Below are 22,479 nucleotides of genomic sequence, written 5' to 3'. Positions count from 1 at the left end.
TAAGTCCTGTTTCCCCATCTAGAAAATAATTACAGTGCCTGCCCCAGAGGGCTGTTGTATGGAATTGTATGAGACCCCATCAGAAAGAGATGATTAGAACAGAACTTGCCATGTGATTGATGAAGTGGTGTCTTACTCAGGCATGACTTATGTTACGTGAAATCACAGTCAGTATTCCCCAGGAAGCCTAAATTCCTCCCATGGTGCAGCATACAACACTTGATGGTCCTTTTTATTGAGCCCTAGCAGCAGTGACACCAAAATTGCTGTAGCTTGTCTGATGACCTGGGGAGTGAGTGGGAGCAGTGTAGAGAATGGTTTTAGCAACTTGAACCTCCTTCCTTTCCTCATTTTTCATGTCTTTTTACAAATGTGAATGTATTATAAAATATTTTAGATGTTCAAAAAGATACTCCAGGAACACCCATGTCCCCATCATCCCGCTTTAGAAGGAGTATGTACCACCGTATAGTTAGGACCCCCACCCGCAGCCCCCCCAATCCATTCTCCTCTGAAAGTAACCACAGCCCTGAATTAAGTGTCTTTCCCTTGCCTGACATTGTACTACCTTAGTATTTCCGTTTTCAAAGTTTACATAAGTAGAAGCTTGCCACTCAAAATAATTTGGGGGCGATTCACCTGTAGCGTCTGATTCGTTGATTTCTCGCTCACTCTCAATAAGCCCTACCCAGCCAGACATGCTGCTGTGCCGTGGGCTGAGCCCCAGATGAAATGGTTGGCTCTCTGACCCCTGACAGAAACTCAGGGTAGGAGGGAACAGGAGAGAAGACTTTCAGCCTCCCAGCTCCACGTGAGGAAAATAGTTTTTGAGAGCTGGCTTTTCAGCCCACTTTCTGGGCCTCAGTTTCTACTTCTGACAATTGGGAGGTGAAGGCAGAGCGGGAGAGGAGCCACCTGACTTGTGACTATTTGCTTTTTGGACAAAGGCAGATAGTGGATTCTTTCATACGGCCTTAGCTTCACCCCTGAGTGATGGGTGTGATCCCTGTCCCCGCCACGTCAAGTTGCAGGGGAGGTGGCGCTCTGTGCGGCCCAATCAGAGCATAATGCCAGATGACTGTATCCCAGTTGGCGCACCCCCGGCATCCAGGAGAGTGGTCAGAGTGGAGCTCGCCTGCGGCAATCGTCCTGAAGTCCTTTGTCTCTCTCGGGCTCCCGTCTACCCGCCCCGCCTCCGCGCTCCTATTGGCCGTAGTCCGGGCCCGGGGAGGACGGAGAGGGAGCGAGTGGGCGGAGCCGCGTGGCGTCAGCGCAAGATGGCGGCCTCGGCTGCACTGTTCTCGCTCTTCCGGAGCGGTCTTCGGCTGGGCGCGCGGGGACTGTGCACGAGGCTGGCGACGCCGCCCCCGCGGACCCCAGAGCAGGTTAGCCGAACGAGTGTGGCGCCCTCGGTGCAGGGGCCTCTTCTTGGAGTTACGGACATACCGCCGCGGCTCGGGGGTTCTGGGACGCCGCACCTCAGGGTGTTGAATGAAACGCCGCCCGCGTTTTGGGGCGCTTCCCCGCCTTCTGAGTGGACAACACTTGCTCTCTGGGGCTGGATGCTGGGGGCCCAGGTGCATCCTCCAGGCCCCCACCTCCCACCGACGTGGGCGCCGGGGAAGGGGATTACCTGCTCCCCATCTCAGTGACCACTCAGGTGGTACTTGAGGGGGAGGGGCTTGGGACGCTGAGGTCCCAGCCTGGCCTTGGGGGCGTTATCTCCCCGTTGGTGGTGGTGGTGTGGTGAGGTAGATGTTCAGACTTCCGATTCGACCTGCCTCCATGTTGACAGAGACCCGGCCATTCTGACCTCCAAGTTTATCATTTCTGTGGCCTACTTCCCCAAGCCCCAGATGAGTGATTGCCTTTGCCCACCTCTGCTTCCATCCCCTCCCCTCTGTACTCAGCTGCCTTGAGCCCCAGACATCTGGATATCTTAAACTCCCCTTCCTGTCCCTTGTCTGCCCTTGGTCCCGTTGCTTCAGGCATCCCAATCTGGGCACTTGGCCTGTCAGCTTTTCACCCGCTGGCATCCTGGCCCCAGGCAGTCTAGTTTTCACCGTTTTGACCCTCTGGGGACACAGCCCCTGCAGGGACACAATGTCCAGAGCTATGTGGATGTCTGCTTCTTGGATCCCGACCTTGATTTTTCTTGGACCGGCGTGCTGGAATCTTCCTGACTTCTCTTTCTTGGCCGACCTCCACTTCTTCAATCACAGGCCGCAGAGATTGGGAGCCGCGGGGGCACTAAGGCACAGGGGCCACAGCAGCAGCCGCGCTCAGAGGGTCCCAGCTATGCCAAAAAAGTTGCACTCTGGCTTGCTGGGCTGCTTGGAGCTGGTGGGACCGTGAGTGTTGTCTATATCTTCGGTGAGTGACACACCCATGCCACCCCCCACCCCCACCCCGCCCTTATTTGGTTTTCGTGACCTCCCAAATTCCACTGTGGAACCTCCCCCTCCTTGAACTCCCTGAGAACTTCTCTCATCTTCATGGCCTGGCTCCTTCCTCGATAGGGCAGCCAACTAGGACACCACTTTGGAAACTGGGGAAGTCTCCTTTCTTCTGCTTTCTCCTGCTTAAGGTTCTACTCTTTCTAGTTGGTTGCTGTACTAGGCTACAGGGAAGAGGGGAAGATGGAGAAGGACAGGACTGCACCAGTTTCCTAAGCTTTGTCTTCCCTCAGCACCAAAAGGCCCAGCCCTTCCCCTAGTTCCTTTATCCCTCAGAGACTCAGGAGACCTTGCCCTGGCCCTCTTTTGCCCAAAGACCCAGGAATCCTGGCTCCCACCGTCCTCTCTTGAATCCAGGATTCTGTGCTTTTAGCTCTCTTCTCACAGACCCAAGAGTCCAGACTCATCCCCTTCCTCAAGACCTAGGAGACTGGGCCCCGGTTCCTCTTGTTCATCCCTGTCTCCCTTGCAGGAAACAACCCTGTGGATGAAACCGGTGCCAAGGTGAGGGGGAAAGAGACTGAGGACTTGCCAGGAGTCCTAACCCATGGGTATGAGAGGGGATCCCTTTTGGTTTGTTTAGGCTCATTTCTGGTCTGGAGTGAGCCTGTCCCTCCCAGGGACCTTTCTTTACTCCTCTTGGGGCCCTGGAGATTCCTTTTCTGGGTGTGATGGGGTTTTGCCTTTGCCATCCCAAACGTTTCATTTTTCTCTCTACCTCCCAGATTCCTGATGAGTTCGACAATGGTGAGTATAAATAAGCACAGATTCTGGGTCCCCTGACCCTCCCAGCTCTGCCATTTGTAGGGACATCTCCCTCCCCATCTGATGTCCCTGGCCCCTCCTCTTTCCATGGGTGGGGTGGGGGGCCAGCAGCTGGATAGCCTTCGGGGGAGGGGCATTACAAAGCCCCAGCCCCCTTCCCTAGCCCCTCAGCCCCTGGAGCAGATGGTCAGGGACAGATGGGGGAGGGGAGCCCGGGTGGGAGGGCTTGGGGAGACGGATGCCTATCTCCAGACACATGGCTTCCTGTGCCTTAGATTGAGCAGCTGCAGCCCCTAACCCCCTCCTCTTTATGACAGCCTCTTTTTGTTACCTCCCTCAAGTCCCTACCCCATCCGGCTCCCTCCTCATTTCCAAAACAATGCCTCCTTCCTCCTTCCCCCTTTGGTTAACCAGCTTTTGGTGGGGAGTTTCTGACAAATTGGATAGTAGAGAGTAGTTGTCAATTCTATTACACCTGGCCCTTCCCAGGAGAAAAATAAAACTGGTGGGTCCAGAAACCCACCTGTTTGTGCTGGGGAATTTTGCAAACAGGCATGTTAATACGTTGATTGTTTTAAACTGGGCAGGTGGGTAAGTGCTATTTTAACTGGACAGATGTAGAATCATAATGGCTTAAATCAATATACTGATTTAAATTGGGCAAGTAAACATGTAGGTTGAAAATGTATAAGTTTACTAGCTTAACTGGTTTTGGGGTTTTTTTTTTTTGGTATCCTATCACTCTTAAGTAGCTATCAACTGGTTTTAATATTGCAGTTTTTAAGAGGCAGGCCCACAGATAGAACTGGACTAAAAATACCGTATTGAAGTAGGCAAGCAGTCATGTAAGTTTGCTGTTTCAAATTGGATTCAGTATATTCATTTAAACCAGGGTTTTTCACCTGGTTCGGTACTTTGGACAAGGTAATTCTTTGTTGTGGGGGACTGCCCTGTGCATTGTAAGATGTTTAGCAGCATCCTAGGCGTGTATCTACTAGATGCCAGTGTTGTGACAATCAAAAATATCTTCAGAAGTTAGTTCAATGTGTAAGATGTTTAGCAGCATCCTAGGCGTATATCTACTAGATGCCAGTGTTGTGACAATCAAAAATATCTTCAGAAGTTAGTTCAATGGTGTGCCTGTAGCCCTGGTACTTGGAAGGCTGAGGCGGGAGGATCACTTGAGCCCAGGAGTTTGAGGCCAGCCTGGGTAACACCAAGCCCCCGTCTCGAAACTGTGTGTGTGTGTGTGTGTCCAGACATTGCCAAATTTCACTTGAGCCCAGGAGCACCAAGCCCCCGTCTCGAAACGTGTGTGTGTGTCCAGACATTGCCAAATTTCCCAGGGGAAAAGGGAGACAAAGTTGTTCTTAGTTGAGAACCCCTGGCTTAAAGTATACAGATGTGTTTATAATAATATATTTGTGATTTAATTAGATTTAGCATGCTGGCTTAAAGTGGGCAGATCTAGAAGCCTAGTGGTTCAAAATGGACTCAGTATATTGGCATAATGTCAAATTTATATGAATGTGGGTTTTAAGTGGGCTGATGTGTAGAAATGTTCTATTTTATACCTGGGTAGTCTGCGGATATGAGTATTCAGCTTAAAATGGGAGCAGGTAAATAAGTATCTTTGTTCCTATCCGGTGATATATCATTGTCTTCCACCTTTGGGCCTAGAAATGAGCTGGTTCGTACCAGGTAGGTGTGCAGACCTGTTTGTATCCAGTGGATAATAAACCCTTGGTTTGTCTGGGAGGTTGAGCAGTGGCTCATCTTGGAATCTCTTTGTGCCTGGTGTTCTCCTAGATCCAATTCTGGTACAGCAGTTGCGTCGGACATACAAATATTTCAAAGATTATAGACAGGTGAGCAGGAGCCCTGGGCCCCGTCCCCGTCCCTCCCTCTCCAGTGCCCGGCCTCCTTGTCTGAGTGCCCCTGTCCTGTCCCTCTCCCACAGATGATCATCGAGCCCACCAGCCCTTGCCTTCTCCCAGACCCTCTGCAGGAGCCGTACTACCAGCCGCCCTACACGCTTGTCTTGGAGCTCACTGGCGTCCTCTTGCACCCTGAGTGGTCGGTGTGTCCTGGTGGAAGGCAGCTGGTTGGGGATAGACCTGGGGCGGCTGGGTTGTGATGACGTGGGCTTCAGCCCCAGCTCTGCTATGATCTTGGCAAGGAGGTGTCACCTCTCACTGCCTCACTATCTTCAACTGGAAAAAGGCAATAGTGATAATACCCACTTTGTGGGATTGCTGTAGGTGTGCCTTGGCACAGTAAGTGCTCTTATTCTGGGACCCAGACCCTCAGTCACAGCCATGTGCTCCTGAACCCCTAAGAGCCACAAAGACAGGGGAGAACTCTGGCTCTGGGAATCCCTCAGGCTGGGTCTCTGCCCTCTTGGGAACTCTGAGGCCTCTGGGTCTCGGTGTTTCACTGTCTTCATTGTCTGCCCAGCTGGCCACTGGCTGGAGGTTTAAGAAGCGCCCAGGCATTGAGACCTTGTTCCAGCAGCTCGCCCCTTTGTATGAAATCGTCATCTTCACTTCAGAGACGGGCATGGTGAGGCTCAGGGACAGAGCAGGGATGGTCAACGTGGCAGGAGGTGTGGGAGATCCGGAGGGCCAGGGCTTGGCCTGACCTTTTCTCTCTCCCTTCCCACCCAGACTGCATTTCCACTCATTGACAGCGTGGACCCCCATGGCTTCATCTCCTACCGCCTATTCCGGGACGCCACGAGATACATGGATGGGCACCATGTTAAGGTACCATGTGGGGGTCACGGGTGGGCCTGGGATTTGCGGCGGGCTGGCACTGCCTGAGGGAAAGAGGGCCCAGCTCTGACCCTAGCCTCAACACTGCTCGTAGTTCTTCCCAGATTCAATTCCTGCTGGCAGGACACAAGTCTGCCTCGCTGGGCCTCTGTGCCTTTCTCCTTTCCCCAGAATCCGGGGGCAGGAGTGGGGAGGAAAAGGGGTCTCCCTAAAGAAGACAGTTGGGTGAATGGTAGGGATGTAGTGTTTGGAAGCTGGTTTTTCTCTCTGTCTGTAACTGAGTGTTTCTGGGACTATGTGGAATTATAATCACCCATGTGAGACCGTTTGGGGTTTGTTTGACCTGGGGTCTGTGGGTCTGACTTTAAGTATCCATGCATCTGGGTGTCTGTTGGTTTCTGTCTGTGTCTTCGTGGATCTGGGCTTCTGTGTTGTTTGGGGAGATTCAGAAGTTTGTGGGCTGTGGTTGAAGGTCTTGAAGGGTCTTTGTCTGGGTGTCTGTGTGGCTCTCTGGGTGTTGCAGATCTCTCTACTTTATCTGGGTGAGAGGTTCTTACACCTGCAACGTACCGTAGTCACCTGCAACAGTGGTTCAACAGGCAAGTGCCCACCTCCCTCCGCAGAGAACCCCCGAATCAGCCTCTTTGTGCCTGGGCCCTGGGTCCAGGAATCTGTGTGACTAGCTCCCCAGCTCCCTGCAATGTTTAATGCCATCATCCAAGAGGTCTTTTGGTGCCATGGTGATCCGTGTGTGTGTGTGTGTGTGTGTGTGTGTGTGTGTGTGTGTGTGTGTGTGTGTGTGTGTGTGTGTTGTCTCCCTCTGTGTGTGTGTGTGTGTGTGTGTGTGTGTTGTCTCCCTCTGTGTGTGTGTGTGTGTGTGTGTGTGTGTGTGTTGTCTCCCTCTGTGTGTGTGTGTGTGTGTGTGTGTGTTGTCTCCCTCTGTGCGTTCTTGGTGTCTTGGGACATTAACCTGACCTCTCATTCACTCCCAGGACATTTCATGTCTGAACCGGGACCCAGCTCGAGTAGTCGTCGTGGACTGCAAGAAGGAGGCCTTCAGCCTACAGCCCTACAATGGTGTTGCCCTGCGGCCCTGGGACGGCAACTCTGATGACCGGGTCTTGTTGGATCTGTCTGCCTTCCTCAAGAGTGAGGCTGACCCCTGACCTCCTGGCCTCTGACCCCAGAGCCCCTGACCCTCAAGAAGAATGCTAGATGCTTCATTCTGCTTGCTTTTCATGTAAAGCTGGACAATTGAGTGCAGGAGGTCCTTGAGCATCTTGGAGTCTTTAGGAGTTTCTTAGAATGTTCGTGGTGCTCCTCTGGAATGTTTAGAGGCCACTCGGGAAAGTTCAGGGGACCCTTTACAGAGTGTTGAGAAGCATTCTAGGTGGCACTGACCCCCCCCCGCCCCAGTGTCTGACCTTACCTTGTGGGCCCTGCCTCCCCCTGGCCTTGAGAAGCCTGGCTGACCATGCACCTGTTGTGCCCGCAGCAATCGCACTGAACGGTGTGGAGGATGTCCGGACCGTGCTGGAGCACTACGCCTTGGAGGATGACCCTCTGGCGGCTTTCAAACAGCGGCAAAGCCGGCTAGAGCAGGTCAGTGCCCAATCCCAGACCCGAGGATCAGTTTTGAGGCTCCTGAAGGAGGATCCCTGGAGCAGCCTGTTTCCGTGCTCTCTGCCTGGCTGTTCCACCTTGAGCAAACACCTTCTCTTTTTTGCCCCAGTGTCTGTCTGACCAGGGGGATATAGCACAGCCTGTCTTGTAGGGCTGTTGTGAGGGGTGAGTTGATTCTGCAGCCTGCTGTGAGGACAGGAGGCAGGAAATGGCACGTGTTTGAGATAGGTCTGGGAGAGGGGTTGCCCTTGGTGGTCTTGAGTAGGTCTGGGGGTAGCTTGTGGAGATAGACTGTGGGTTTAGATAGGTCTGGAAAGAGAGATGATCCCTGGGCACTTGATCCAAGGGTATGGGGAAGGAGTTCTGATGGTCTTGGTGGGACCCTGCTAATTTGGAAGTGGGGCTAAGAGATGGATTATGTCTGGGAAAGATTTTCCCAGGGGTCTAGGCTGAGGTTGACCAGATTCTGGGTTTGATTCCTGAAGGTAGGGCTAGAGCCTTTGAGTGCCAGAGAAGGAGTCCCTGGAGATTTGGGCTTGGGGGACCTCCAGCATCTGGAAGGGGTCATGGGACTCAGGGCTAGGCACTGTAGGGCCCAGGGAGCAGGATGATGCAGTCTAGGGAAGAGGGTGGTGGGCTTTGGGTCTAGGGTGTCACTAGCATCCAGGTTGGGGTAATAGGGTCTGGGATAGGATCCCAGGGTGGTTCAGGGGAAGGGCCCTTGGGAACTAGGGAAGGGGATTTGAGAGTTTGGGACCTGAGAAGCTACTGGGGTTCAGGACTAAAGGCCCTCAGGGCCTGGGATTTGAGTATGGGGTGCCCCCAACATCTGAGCCTGGGTTTCTGTGGCTCATTGCTGGCTCTTACCAGTGTCTGGGCTGGGGGTCTGGGGTGTGAGGGTTTCGGGAAAGGGGTCTGAGCTGGGTAGAGGTCCAAAGAAAAGGTGGGCTGAGACCTGGGAACCTGAGAGTCTGGAAGGAGGCTCTGCCCACCCCAGGCTGACCCTGCCGGTCTTGTCTGTCCCTGCCCGACACCAGGAGGAGCAGCAGCGCCTGGCCGAGCTGTCCAAGTCCAACAAGCAGAACCTCTTCTTCGGCTCACTCACCAGCCGCTTGTGGCCTCGCTCCAAACAGCCCTGACCACTGGGCCTCTACAAACTCAGTGCCTGGGTCCAGGGCCCCAGGCCCCAGTGCTCCCAGACCAAGGCTTGGGCAGCCACGTGTCCAATAAATTGCATCCAGACTCCACAACTGCTGTGTCCAGAGAGTCTCCGGATGGGGGCATCAGGGTGAGGTCTGGGACTCTGGGTCATTGTCTCACACTGGCTGATCAGCTATGAAGCACAGAGTGGGTGCTCTGTTAGGTCAGGGTTGGATTTTAACCCTGATCTGCGAATCTGAAAACTTGGGTCCCTGACTGGCTGTGTCTTCTGTGTGCTGTGTGCTCTGCACAAAGTACAGCTCCCTCGCTGACCCCAGATTCCCCATGGTGGAGGAGAGAAGAGAGGATGGCGCCTGGGGTTTTAAAGACAGGTAGCTGCCGGGCTGCTGTGGAATAATGTAACGTGCGGGTCCAGTGCGGCTCTGGTGGGCCACAGATTGCCCCCTCTCAAGAGGACAACTGCTGCTTAGCTCCAGCCTGCTGTGGCTGGGGGAAGGTGGGCCTCGAGTTGCCTGACTGTCCAACCTTCCAATTTTTCAAAAGCTAGAAATTGGAATTTTTATTAAATCTCCCCCATATCTCCCTCTTTTTTTTTTTTAAATAGAGACAGGGTTTCGCTGTGTGGCCCAGGCTGGAGTGTAGTGGTACAATCAGCTCGCTGTAGCCTTAAATTCCTGGCCTCAAGTGATCCTCCTGCCTCAGCCTCCCGATTAGCTAGAACTACAGGCATATGCCACCACACCCAGCTAATTTTTTACTTTTTGTAGAGACAGGGTCTCACTCTGTTGCCCTGGCTGGTCTTGAACTCCTGAGCTCAAGCAATCCTCCCACCTCGGCCTCCCAAAGTGCTGGGATTACAGGTGTGAGCCACCAAGCCTAGCCAAATCTCCTTATTTTTAAATTCTGGCATGTAATTAAAACAGGTAGACTATGTGGTAGTGATCTCCAGTGGAACTTTCTGTGATGTTTGGTCCATGTTCTATATTTATACTGTCCAGTACAGTGGCCACATAGTGCTATTGAGCACTTGAAATGTAGCCAATGTGACTGAGAAACTGAATTTTTTATTTTTAAATTAAATTTAAATGGCCACATGTGCCTCCTGGCTCCTGCATTGAACGGCACCACTGTGTATTGTTTAAGAGTACAAGTTCCAGATTGGGTTTAATTCCAAGGTCTACCACTTACTGCTTGGTTCATGATCCTGGCCAAGTTACTACCCCTCTCAGTGCCTCTGTTTCTACATTTATAAAATAACAGCTCCTACCTCATAGGCTAGGTTTGAGGGCTCAGTGAGGCACTCCCATGTAGGCACTCAAATGGAAGCGAAGTGAACCTTGGGCAAGGCACCTCTGCCTCAGTTTCCTCATTTCTGAAATGGTGTAGGATGAGCCAGTCATGGTGGTTTAGGCCTATAATCCCAGCAACCTCAGGAGGCTGAGGTAGGAGGATCACTTGAGGCTGGGAGATGAGACCAGCTTGGGCAACACAGTGAGACCCTGTCTCTAAAAAAATGAAAAAAAAAAAATTAGCCAGGTATGGTGGTGCATGCCTGTAGTCTCAGCTACTGGGAGGCCAAGGCAGGAGGATCACTTGAGCCCAGGAGTTCAAGGCTACAGTGAGCGATGATCACGTCACTGCACTCTAACCTGGGTGATGGAGTGAAACCCGTCTCTAAAAAAATAAAATGGTGGTGGTAGTATTTCAGTAGAGTGGTTGTAAATGGGTAAATGGGTTAATCCATGCCAGGTTTTGTACATCTATATTCACATGGGGCTTTCTACTACCAGACCATGCTTGCTACTCACAGATTGAAATAACTTGAACCGGTTTGACTTTCACTAACTATCTCCCCCTGCCACCCTCCACTGTCCCAGTCTCTTCTCTCCAGCCAGCATCTAGTGATAGTTACCAGTTAAATATTTTTGAAAGACCTTCCCTGGTGTTTGTTACAATTAAAATGTATTTGAAACTCTGTGGGCCAGATCGAACCTCTGCACTCTAGGTTTTTTTAAATGGCTCACAGGCATCCACAAAGAATTAAAATGTGCACTACCATCTGCAGCCCCGGGGTGTACTGTCTATAATTGGGGTGAGGGGGTGGGTTTCCCGATGTCCACAGCATTCCCTGGCTTGGGAAGTCCCCAGGATTGGGGTGGGAGGGGGCTGTGTGTTCTTTGCCCATAGCTTTGAGCATGGAGACTGTCCTAACCAGAAGCAAAGGTGGAGGCAGACCTGCGTGTTTGGCAAATTTGGTCCTGGGGAGAATTGAGTTGAGGACAGAGAGCACCACCACAATTGTGCACCTGCCTACCACAGTGGGGGACAGGCTTAGTCCCACGCAGCCTTCCTAGGGGCCTTTTGAAATGTGACTCAGATCTGTCTGCTCTCCAGGGCATGAAAGGAAGAACTGTGTGTCCAGTGGCTTCTGGGAGTTAAGGCTCTGGCACTCTGGGTAGCATGTGCTTCAGTGCCCTGTGGGTCCCCCTGGCTTCTCCCCCCACCTCAGTGCTGACTCAGGGGTGGTGCGGTCATGGCACACCTGCTCAAAGCTGGAGGGTGAGGTGAGGAAAAGGCTTGACTTGTGCACAGGAGGCCTCTGGGACACATGCAACATGGCCTAGGACATTTTCCTAAAATGCTCTCGTCACTAGGCTGCATTGCGTCCTGGTATTGTCTGGTGGGCAGGAGTGCACCGGCATTCAGGCATAACACTCGAGCAGCATCTGTGGACCCTGGACAAGGTCCTGGCATCTATTTCCTCATCCATAAAGGGCTAATAATAGTACCTCCTGCATGCATTCGCGTATTCAACAAATATTTATTGAGTGCTGACTGCCAGGCCCTGTTGTAAGAATTGGGGTACGGCAGTGGACAAATGAGATTAAAAAGCTCTGCCCTCATGGAGCTGATGTTCTCATGCAGGAGACAGACAACACTCAGGTATTTCTCAGGGGGCAATAAGTGCATAAAGAAAAAGTATGGTAAGGAGGGGGACTTGGGGATACTGTTTTGGACTGGATGGAATGGTCAGGGAAGGCCTCTTGGGAAGGGATATTTGAGCAGAGGTCGGATGAAGTGAGGAAAGCCATGGGGGTATCTGAGTGTGCCAGGCATGGTTACCCCAGGGCCTTTGCACTTGCTGCTCCCTCTGTGGGCAGAAGTGTTTTCCCCCAGGGTCCATATGGCTGAGATTTCTCAGACCTGGAATCTTACTCTCCCAAGTCATCAAGGCCAGAAATTTGCTTCCTCCCATGGCTGGCTGCCCAAATTCTGTTTGAGTATGTCCTGTGATGAGAAAGAAGCTCACTCCTCCACCTAACTCAATTTGCCTCCTGGTAACTTCGGTCCATGAGTTCTGGCTCTACCTTCTGGGGCCACAGAACCTGTCAGAGTAGGGGGAATGTGGAAGGAGGGCCTCAAATGTCAGTCTTAGAAGCTCACACTATATTTTGAAGGCACTGGGGAGCCCTGCAAGAGTCTGTGCAGGGGAAGGACTTCGTCAGGGCCAGGATGGGGGAGGTACAGGGGGATGTGGAAGCTCAGAGGAGATGTGTGATCCCCTTGGGGAGGGTTAGGGAGGGCTTCCTGGAAAAGGTGAAATCTGAATGGTGAAAACAGAAGTAAAGAAGGGAGCGGAAAGACTAACAGAGGGGAAGGAGCCCGGGATGTTCTGCACAATCTGACCCATCAGCTGCCCTTGGTCAAACTCCAGTGTCCTCAGGATTAAGAGAAAACTTTAGACTGGCATTCTTTCACTCGTTAAAAAATTACTGAGTGCCTACTGTATGCCTGGCTCTGCTGGGCTATGCTTCATTGATCACCGTATCATACACCTATACAAGGAAAACATGAATATAAGTTGAACCTGTATTCCCTTATACTTACTCATACTTTATAAGCATTAAAATTTTTGACTCTGGAAAATGAGTTTGCTCCATCTAAAGGGCTTTGCTCCACGCCTGGCACAGAGCGATTAGGACCAGAGGGCTGGAACATCTGCTCCTAACTGGCTTTTCTTGCCGAGGTCCTGGAATACTAAGGGGCTTCTGGAGGGCCCGGGGGTGCCCCCCGTATTCATCCTGGGATTGGGGGGAGCGGGCCCCTGGTATGTGAAGACTGAATTTCCTGCCCATTTGCTCTTCGCACCTTCCGGAGGCCAAACGGGCAGCCCAGCTGCGGCCCCGCGGGGGAGGGGCGCGCCGCCCGGCAGATGGCGGCATTTACATACAGCTGGGAGCCCCTCCGAGGCGCGGGCGCCGCGCCCCGGCGTCTGGTGCGTCCGTGATGCGGCGTTTGGGAGGGTGGCTTTGTCTTGGGGAGCGTGAACACGAACACACACACACACACAGGGGGCCATACAGAACCGCGGATCTTCATCCAATCCACACACCGCTACACCCATGGGCCTCCCCAACCCGGTCTCCTTCACACATACACCTTCAGTCATTCACAGCCTTGCGGAGCCTCTGCTACACACGCACGCAGCCACCTGGAGACACAGGCACAGACCGCAAAGTCACAGGTTCACACCTACATAGGATCTCACATGAACACACACACACGTGCAGAGAAGCGACCGCACAGCCACACAATCTCTACACGTCACTCCATCAATGAAGTCATGTGCGCCTCCAGTCTCCCACTCAGGTGTGCGCGCTCTCTCTCTTACACACACACGGGATCTCGGGAGTATTTACTACCTCACAATGTGTTAATCATACACGATTTCAGGCACACGTGAGCCACACAATACCACATAAACACACCGTCACAAAGTCCCGTACCCCCTCCAGTAGCTCTCGCCCAGACCACACGCACTCACAGACTCTTAAAATCTTACACAACCTCACACACTGGCTTAACCCCCAACCTCGCCCCGCCCCAGCCACACACAGTCGCACCCATAGCCGCACGCAGGATCATACATTCACGACACCGCCCTTGCCCACGACCACATACAGAATCCCGTGGCTGCTCCTCCACGGACCCCTTCCCTTGTGGCCTCCTCCCCTTGGTCCCCCTCCCCTTGGTCCCCTGGGGCCGGGCGGCTGCCTGAAGGGGCGGGGCCGTCCCCTCGGATATAAGGCTGCGGAGCCAGCAGCTGCGACTCCCGAGACCCCCGAAAGGCCATGGTTTTCCCACGGATGCCCCAGCTCCGGTTCCGGACGGTGATCCTAGCGCTCCTTTTCCTCCCCCAGGTCAGAGCCGGGCGAGAGGTGTCATAGAAAGGGATGAATGGGGGTTGGGGTGCGACCTGGAGGTCCTGGGGAGAGAGCGCGGGGCAGACAGGACGCCTGGGTCCCCGCGGCCTCCTCACCTTGCTCCCCTTTCCGCCCCAGGCCCGGCCCGCCGGCGTCTTCGAGCTGCAGATCCACTCTTTCGGGCCGGGACCAGGCCCGGGGGCCCCGCGGTCCCCTTGCAGCACCCGGGGGCCCTGCCGCCTCTTCTTCAGAGTCTGCCTGAAGCCGGGGGTCTCCGAGGAGGCCGCCGAGTCCCCGTGCGCCTTGGGTGCGGCGCTGAGTGCGCGTGGACCCGTCTACACCGAGCAGCCCGGAGCGCCCGCACCTGACCTGCCGCTGCCCAACGGATTCATGCGGGTGCCCTTCCGGGACGGCTGGCCGGTGAGACCTGGCCCTGGGGCAGTCCTGGTGCTGGAGACCTAACTCTGCCACCCAAACCTCCACCCCCTTCTGCCCCTCAGCTTCCAAGACTCTAACCTTGCTGCGGGGGCGTGGACGGGGGAGAAAATTGACAGACCCCAACTCTGTCACCTGGAATCGCACATTCCCAGACCCCTGAACCCTACCCTTGGCGGCCCCCTGCATGCTACGGGCCCCAAATTCCCAGAACCCCAAACCCAACCTCTGGAAACCCTAAATTCAAAAAACCCTACCTCTCCTCCCTAAGGATCCCTAAAACCTAGGATTCTCATCTTTCTCCCCCAATCTCCTTGCACCTAGGGATCCCCCACACCTTGTCTTGGGGACCACTAATCTCTCACCTCTTCTGCCCTCACTGCCTCCATTGGTATTTGTTACTCTTTCGCCTCCAAAATCCTATCTCCCATCCCCACAACCCAAAGGCACAGAGCTGAACAGACCTGTATGGGAATTCTAGACCCTTGTCCTTTTGAGCAAGTGACTTTCTGTTTTCCAGCCACAGTTTCCTCAGCCATAAAATGGGACCAGCCTGAGCAAGAGCGAGACCCCATCTCTACAAAAAATAGATAAATTAGCCAGGCATGGTGGCATGTGCCTGTAGTCCCAGTTACTCGGGAGGCTGAGGCAAGAGGACTGCTTGAGCCCAGGAGTTTGAGGTTGCTGTGAGCTAGGCTGACGCCACGGCACTCTAACCTGGGTGACAGAGACTCTGTCTCCAAAAAAAGGGGGGGAATCATCCTGGTATCTCATAAGGGTCCCTTTTGAGGGATTCAGCCAGGGATCTTGAGTAAAGTGCTCAATAAAGAAAGCCACAGATGTCACTCCTTCCCTGGGCTAGTCCCTCTGGGAACTGTCCCCCTGAACACTGGCCTTCACTGGGTACTTGCCCTAACTGAAGTCTTCCATTCTTTCCTCTCCCCCTTCCTCCACCTGAGCAGGGCACCTTCTCTCTCATCATTGAAACCTGGAGAGAGGAGTTAGGAGAGCAGATTGGAGGTGAGTGTCTTCAATCTTGGGACTGTGATGTGGGGTTGAGGAGACTCCAGGGAATTGGGGTCCGATATGAGGTCCAGGATAGTGACATGTGGTTGTCTGTAGGGTGGGTCCCGTGATGTCATTACAGCTCCTGGAGCGTGGTGCTGGGTGTTAACAACTCAAGGGCTCTTGGCATCTCAGACAGAGAAATGCCCAGGTACTGGATGTAGGAGTCCATGGTCCTGGTACCAGGCGGAGTGGGAGGAGCTCTCTTACTATCTTGGGATCAAGCCACCAGAGCAGGATACAGCATTTCACAGCCCTGCTCTAGCGCCATATGATTTTGAGAACCCAGGACGCAATATGAGTTACTTCTGGCTCTTCTATGTGAGGCTGTGCCACCTTCTTCATATGTTGGTCCCAGGGAGCCCTAAGGGATGTTGCAGCTTCATCAGGGAGAATATTGAACAAAAGTTCCCGGGAGGGATACAGGCTGATTTATAGCCTCAATTTGGGAAACTTTGTTGCTATGTAAGGCCCGCTGTCGGGGTTTGGTCGCTGTTTAGATATAGAAAACTGAGGCACAATGTTGGGGTGTGACATCCTTGCCTGTGGGAAACTGTCACTCCCCCAGTATGCCAAGGTCTCAGGCAATAGGGGTTAATTTATGGTCTAGTAATTGATGTCTCTGCCACCGTTTCGATATAGGAAGATCCTGAGGCATAATTTGGGGTGTTATGACTTCACTTCAGGAGACCTGTTGTCCTTTGTCCATATGAAGATATCAAATATCACCGGGTGTTAGAGGCCTTATTAGTTTATTTTCTATTTATTTATTTTTATTTTTCAAGGCAGGGTCTTGCTCTGTTGACCCAGCTAGGGTGCAGTGGCATCATCATAGCTCACAGCAACCTCAAACTCCTGGGCTCCTCCTGCCTCAGCCTCCTGAGTAGCTGGGACTGACTACAGGCGTGCGCCACGATGCCTGGCTAATTTTTGTTTTTAGTAGAGACGGGGTCTCGCTGTTGTTCAGGCTGGTCTCGAACTCCTGAGCTCAAACAATCCTCCCGCCCCGGCCTCCCAGAATGCTAGGATTACAGGCGTGAGCCACCGCGCCGGGCCGGTATTACGGTTTCCGTGAGAGAATGTTACCATCGCGAGGGTCCTAGGGTACTAGAGGGGATCGCGACCCGGAAGGTCCCAGGTGCATTAGCAGAGTTGACAGCTTTGCTAAGTAAGGAGGGTAACCGGCTTGATACAGCTTTGGCCTCGCTAGGACGGACGGGGGAGTGCGAGCCGGCGCGCTCGGCGTCCGTCGCAACACCTGCGTCCGGCCGGGTCCACCCCAGCGTCCCTCCCTCCCTTCTCCCTGCAGGGCCAGCCTGGAGCCTGCTCGCGCGCGTGGCCGGCCGGCGGCGCCTGGCTGCCGGGAGCCCGTGGGCCCGGGACGTGCAGCGCGCGGGCGCCTGGGAGCTGCGCTTCTCGTACCGCGCGCGCTGCGAGCCGCCCGCCGTCGGGGCCGCGTGCGCGCGCCTCTGCCGCCCGCGCAGCGCCCCCTCGCGGTGCGGCCCAGGACTGCGCCCCTGCGCGCCAGCCGAGGACGAGTGTGAGGCGCCCAGTGAGTCAGTCCCGCGTTCCACCGCGTTCCACCCCGTTCCACCGGGGAACCTGGCCCCGACTTAGCGTCATTTGCGGCCCCCAGTCACCTCTCACGACCCTGTTACCCTCTTCGGGGGACTCTACAGCCCTCTCCACGTACCCCAGACACCCCTATGCGGTGAACCGGGGAAAGCCGCTGACCGCAGCCCCCTCAGTCCCCTCCCACCATCCAGCCAGCACCTTCGGGGAAACTGAGGACGCTAGACTTCGCTCCAGCCTTGCCGTCTTCCCAGCACTCTTGTTGCCCCATATAGGAAGCCCACGCCCACCTCCCACGCCGGTACCCTCCAGTTCCCTCCCTAACCCGTGCCCGCACCCTCTCCTGATGCTAGGATCCCAGAGCTCTTCTCATTCTGGGGCCCGTCCTACTCCCACCCAGGAGCTTCGGAAACTCCTCCTGGCCCACTGCCTAGTCCACTCCATCCCGTCCCTGAGGTTGCAGGCCAGAACTCACTGCTTTTTAAAACTTGAGATCCCCAACCTCCACCTTGGGTCCCCTCAGACCCCTCCCCAAATTTCAGAGCCCCACGAAGGTCCCTAGGACCCCCAGGCTAATCCAGATCTTCCAGACCTGTCCTAATCCAAGACCCTCCCATCTTCCCTGAAGGGGCAGGGTCCCTCCCCAGTTCCCTTTCCCCTCAGTCTCCCTTCTGCATGCTCTGATTTGGGGGCCCCCACCCCATCCTGCTTCCAAGAGCACAGACTCGAGCCCAGCGTCCTGAGTTCCCCTCCTCACTCCTCCATTTCCTAGCTGGGCAGATCAATCACCTCACCTCTCTCAGCCTCAGTTTCCCTGTTTGGAAAACGGGGGTCAGGGGTCACACATCTAGGCCAGATGTTTGTCACAAAGATGAAACAAAGTGGTACGTGGAAAGTGCCCAGAAACTTCTCTGCTTCCCATCCTGATGCTGGCCTTCTCCAACAGTGACATTCCTCTTCTCTCTGCTTCTCTGTCCCCCACAGCAGCGTGTCGAGCAGGCTGCAGCCCAGAGCACGGCTTCTGTGAGCAGCCCGACGAATGCCGATGCCTGGAGGGCTGGACTGGGCCCCTCTGCACGGTTCCCGTCTCAGCCAGCAGCTGTCTCAGCCCTAGGGGTCCATCCTCTGCCACCGCCGGATGCCTCATACCTGGGCCTGGGCCCTGTGATGGGAACCCATGTGCCAATGGGGGCAGCTGTAGTGTCAGTATCACCCCTTCCCACCTCATCCTGATTAGGACTTTACCTGGGAGTTCCCAAGGCGCCCTCTCTGGGGCTCCTGGGGAGGAGGTCTGGGAGTAGCTGTCAGGAAGGCCCTCCTGGAGCTGTCTAGCCGGCATCTGGGGCCTTGCAGGAGGGTTAGGTGATGCGGTTGGGATTGGGGAGAACAGACTCAGTGGGTGGTGCCGAAAGGTGTGGAATGATAAGGATTTATGTGGGGTCACAACTGCCCCCCACCCCCCAGGGAGATAGAGAACTCAGGACCCAAGGTAGGAAGTGGTGAGGCCAGGTGGGTTGGGGATTTGGGATGGGAAATGGGGGTGGGGGGAGGTGGCAGAGACATCAGAGAAGGCTTCCTAGAGATGGCCCAGGGCTGGGGCTTCTCAAGTGTGATTTGGCTTCCCGGAGGTGATTAGAGAGGGTAGCCAGGTGAGTGGCTTGCGGGGAGCAAAGGTGTGGAGGTAGGAATGAGCCTGGTGTGTAGTATTGGGATAAAGTGGAGCCCAGGTGGGCCCCCTGGACACTGCCACCATGGGAGAGTGAGAAACTAGGGTTCAAGTTAGCAGGAGGGCCTGGGAAAGGGCGATCCAGAGGCTGCTTCATGGAGGAGGTGGGTTGAGTTCTAGGACGTCAAAGCAGGAATGGCGGAATCGGGAGGGCAGAGTGGCGAGCAGCATTTGGTGGGAGAGGCGTGTCAGTGGGAATGAGATCCCTCTGGGCCTCCAGAGCCTCCTTCCTGCGGGGTTACACGGGCAGACACGGACACATGGAGTGGAGCGAGGGGTTGTCTGGGGAGGACTTCCAGGGTGAGGCCCCTACACACTGGGACTTGGGACTGGAAAAGGAGCAGCCCCCAATTGTTAAGACTGAGGAGGGGGATGGGCTTTTGCTCCAAGGAAACTCCTTTCCAAAGTCCTCTTGCCCTTGCCCAGGAGACACCGGGGTCCTTTGAATGTGCCTGCCCCCGTGGGTTCTACGGGTTGCGGTGTGAGGTGAGCGGGGTGACATGCGCCGATGGACCCTGCTTCAACGGGGGCTTGTGTGTCGGCGGCGCAGACCCTGACTCTGCCTACATCTGCCACTGCCCGCCTGGTTTCCAAGGCTCCAACTGTGAGAAGAGGGTGGACCGGTGCAGCCTGCAGCCGTGCCGCAATGGTGAGGCCAGGGGACTAGAACAGCTAGGGACCAGGGTGGGGGACCCTGCATGGCTCAGACAGTCCTGGGTGACTTTGCCTCTTCTAGCCCTAGGGCCTGGGGACGTGGCCTTCTCCCCCTCTGCCCAACCTATTCTTCTGTAAAAGGGCAAGGGGATAGTCCCTATCTCATAAATATTTACTGAGAATTCACTATAGTGTATCAGGCCCTATCCCAGGCACTGGTGCTACAGCAGGGAACCCTGCCCTGGGAAAGCTGATATGGTAGGACCTGCCTGGTATGTTGTGGGTCAGCTGGGAAGCCACTGTGGTTGGAGCAGGTGCTCAAGGGTGAGAGATGGGGTTAAGGAGGTGACTGGGGCGAATCCTGCGGGTCCTCCTGGGCCAGAAAGAGAACCTTCACTTTTACCCTGTGTGAGATGGAGCCATAGGAGGGTTGTGAGCAGGGGAGAGACCTGATCTGATACAGGTGTTAAAAGATTAAAGGAGATCATGCATGGAAAGGGTCTGGCAAATTCTTGCTAGTGGATATACTAATTCTCTCCAAAATACTCTGGGATGAATGGTACTAGGGACACCGCAGTGACCTCATGCCCTCCGGGGGGTACCAGCCTAGAGGGCAAGACAGATTCATCCTCAGACAGCCCAGAGTGGTCAGGGCTGGGCTGGAGGAGCCCAGGGCACAGTGATCAGGGCTGGGCTGGGAGAGTCAGAGAGGCTTCCTGGAGAAAGGTACATCTGCGCAGAGACCTGAACTAGGGAAGAGAAAAGGTGAAAAAGATGGGCGAAAAGGAGGGAGGGGAAAGGGGGAGCATTCAGGGTAGGCGGCATGGGCAAAGGCCAGGTGCTTCTGGGAACTGTTAACTGTTTAAGTATGATTGAAGCCGAGAGAGAGACAGGCACAGAGAGCCAAAGAGGTGACACTGAATTATTCCAAGACTTCATCAGGAAAAAAAAAGAAGCGAGCTGGCTTTCCAGGCAAACTCCAAGAGGCTGGCCCTTGAGTTACAGAAAGGGGACCCAGGAAGGGGATTGCAGAGCTGAGAAATAGCGAGGACGGGCGTGGGGGCCGCTGTCCCCGGGCTGCGCCCCCTGACGTCCCCTTCCCCACAGGCGGGCTCTGCCTGGACCTGGGCCATGCCCTGCGCTGCCGCTGCCGCGCTGGCTTCGCGGGTCCCCGCTGCGAGCACGACCTCGACGACTGCGCCGGCCGCGCCTGCGCCAACGGCGGCACTTGCGTGGAGGGCGGCGGCGCGCGCCGCTGCTCCTGCGCGCTGGGCTTCGGCGGCCGCGACTGCCGCGAGCGCGCGGACCCCTGCGCCGCGCGCCCCTGCGCCCACGGAGGCCGCTGCTACGCCCACTTCTCCGGCCTCGTCTGCGCCTGCGCGCCGGGCTACATGGGCGCGCGGTGCGAATTCCCGGTTCGCCCCCACGGCGCGGACGGCGCAGGCGCGTTGCCCGCAGCTCCGCCGGGCCTCAGGCAGGGGGACGCGCAGCGCTTCCTTTTGCCGCCGGCTGTGGGACTCCTGGCGGCCGCGGGCCTGGCCGGGGCTGCGCTTTTGCTGGTCCACGTGCGCCGCCGTGGCCTTGCCCGGGATACTGGGTCTCGCTTGCTGGCGGGAACCCCGGAGCCATCGGCGCACGCGCTCCCTGAAGCACTCAACAACCTGAGAACGCAGGAGGGTTCCGAGGATGGCCCGAGGTGAGGGGCTGGGCGCAGACGTACGTCTTGTCGCTGTTGGCTACTTGCAGCAATCTCCATGTCACTCCTGATGCATCTTCCTGATGGGTCTCTTTTATCCCCAGGTGGCTTTGGTTCACCTCTCCGATGGGTCGGGAAAACAAGGCCCGAGGATTTAAAGGGCCTGGACCTTTCCTCCTTTCTTCCCACAGTTCGTCCGTAGACTGGAGTCGTCCTGAAGATGGAGACTCTCGAGCGATTTACGTCATCCCTGCTCCTGCGACCTATGCCCGGGAGGTAGCCGCAGCCCTCCCACCCCGCCACACACGCACTGCGCGCGCTGGGGACGCGGCCCCTGCTGCCTCTCGGGCCTCCTTCGTTCTGTCTGTGAAAGGAGGAGGGTAGAGTCTCTGGAAGGTTTTTAAGCCCACTTCTCAATTCTGACTTAATTCTGTTCTGCGTCCCTCTTGCTGTCGTTTTGAGCTGCTTGCGGTCGGTCCTCTCTTAGCAAAAGGTATGGGCTTGAAGAAGTCACCGCGGGGAGCCCTGGCCGGAGCTTCTCCTCGGATTTCTGCTCTCACGGGATGAGGGGCGGGGAGGGGGAGCCCTTCTCGATGCTTCCTACTCGTTTCATTTCCAGGCCTGACCTGCCCTTCTCCATCCGCACCTGGAGTCAGAGCCCGGATATTTTTGTGTTCGCTTGGTGGTGCCCAGTCTCTGCCCCAGACGCCTTGGAGTTCAAGCTGGAAGGAGTAGCTGGGAGAACCTTACTGTGGAAGTTGTAAATAACGATTATTTATGTCTTATTTTTTTCTCTCCCCATCTCTCCAGAAGCATCTATAAAGGCTCTTACTTTGGTCATTTGTGTCTTACCAGGGTGAATACTTTGTGTTTGGTGTTGGGACTGAGGGGAGGAGATTTTGTCTCCTGGGACAATAATAGATAGGACGCTTTATGTCGCAGGGGTCAGAAACTACTCAAACTGGTTTAAATTAAACAGATAATTTATTAGTTCATAAAAAGGAAAAATCCTGTGGCTTCAGGCAGGGCTGGGTTTGGGCTCAGGGTCTTTCTCCAGTTGGCTTTTTTAACCTCTGGATCGACGTCAATGTAAGCAGCCTTGGCTTGTCAGGAGGCCCTCGGAACCAGTAGCAGCGTGGCTTACTCTGGCCTGGCTTGGTCACATGCCTGCCCTGTGGCAAGAAGTGAGGTCAGCCCGCCCAAATGATGTGAACTGTATGGGCAAGAGGGTATCCCTGCCCTCCTCCGATCAAGGTTTGTTACCAGAAATGAGTACTGTACTGGGTAGGCAAACTGAAAGCCTCTTTTCTAGACAGGGTCTTACCCTGTTGCCCAAGCTGAAGTGCAG

At 55.1% G+C, this 22,479-nt stretch overlaps 2 protein-coding genes across 3 annotated transcripts; both read left to right on the top strand.

Moving 5' to 3' along the window:
* The first annotated feature begins 909 nt into the window (after positions 1-909).
* TIMM50 (translocase of inner mitochondrial membrane 50) lies at positions 910-8,868 on the top strand. Its single transcript, XM_045532028.1, has 11 exons — positions 910-1,385; positions 2,223-2,373; positions 2,929-2,960; positions 3,182-3,203; positions 5,031-5,089; positions 5,182-5,301; positions 5,679-5,783; positions 5,888-5,986; positions 6,988-7,144; positions 7,491-7,597; positions 8,656-8,868. The coding sequence occupies exons 1-11, from the start codon at positions 1,068-1,070 to the stop codon at positions 8,755-8,757; spliced, it is 1,272 nt and encodes a 423-aa protein (XP_045387984.1). The 5' UTR covers positions 910-1,067; the 3' UTR covers positions 8,758-8,868.
* A 5,020-nt stretch (positions 8,869-13,888) lies between these two features.
* On the top strand, positions 13,889-21,971 carry DLL3 (delta like canonical Notch ligand 3). Of its 2 annotated transcripts, XM_045532027.1 has the most exons (9): positions 13,889-13,980; positions 14,122-14,403; positions 15,381-15,438; positions 16,793-17,035; positions 18,040-18,257; positions 19,208-19,430; positions 20,543-21,131; positions 21,323-21,407; positions 21,751-21,971. In XM_045532027.1, the coding sequence occupies exons 1-9, from the start codon at positions 13,912-13,914 to the stop codon at positions 21,754-21,756; spliced, it is 1,773 nt and encodes a 590-aa protein (XP_045387983.1). In that variant the 5' UTR covers positions 13,889-13,911; the 3' UTR covers positions 21,757-21,971. The 2 variants fall into 2 exon arrangements, with proteins under 2 accessions (XP_045387983.1, XP_045387982.1); XM_045532026.1 differs by having other exon boundaries at positions 21,323-21,971.
* The last annotated feature ends 508 nt before the right edge of the window (positions 21,972-22,479 follow it).

The sequence above is a fragment of the Lemur catta genome, chromosome 19, assembly GCF_020740605.2.
Source record: "Lemur catta isolate mLemCat1 chromosome 19, mLemCat1.pri, whole genome shotgun sequence".
Classification (NCBI taxonomy): Eukaryota; Metazoa; Chordata; class Mammalia; order Primates; family Lemuridae; genus Lemur; species Lemur catta.
Note: the sequence above shows the minus strand (reverse complement) of the source record. Positions and strands in the feature narration are given on the sequence as shown.

Bases quoted from the DNA above. Each gene is read 5' to 3' on its own strand.
- DLL3 (XM_045532026.1), top strand. From the start codon at position 13,912: ATGGTTTTCCCACGGATGCCCCAGCTCCGGTTCCGGACGGTGATCCTA. The intron at 14,404-15,380 runs GTGAGACCTGGC...CCACCTGAGCAG, and splicing joins CCTTCCGGGACGGCTGGCCG to GGCACCTTCTCTCTCATCAT. The intron at 21,132-21,322 runs GTGAGGGGCTGG...TTCTTCCCACAG, and splicing joins GGTTCCGAGGATGGCCCGAG to TTCGTCCGTAGACTGGAGTC.
- TIMM50 (XM_045532028.1), top strand. From the start codon at position 1,068: ATGCCAGATGACTGTATCCCAGTTGGCGCACCCCCGGCATCCAGGAGA. The intron at 5,090-5,181 runs GTGAGCAGGAGC...CCTCTCCCACAG, and splicing joins ATTTCAAAGATTATAGACAG to ATGATCATCGAGCCCACCAG. The intron at 5,987-6,987 runs GTACCATGTGGG...ATTCACTCCCAG, and splicing joins TGGATGGGCACCATGTTAAG to GACATTTCATGTCTGAACCG.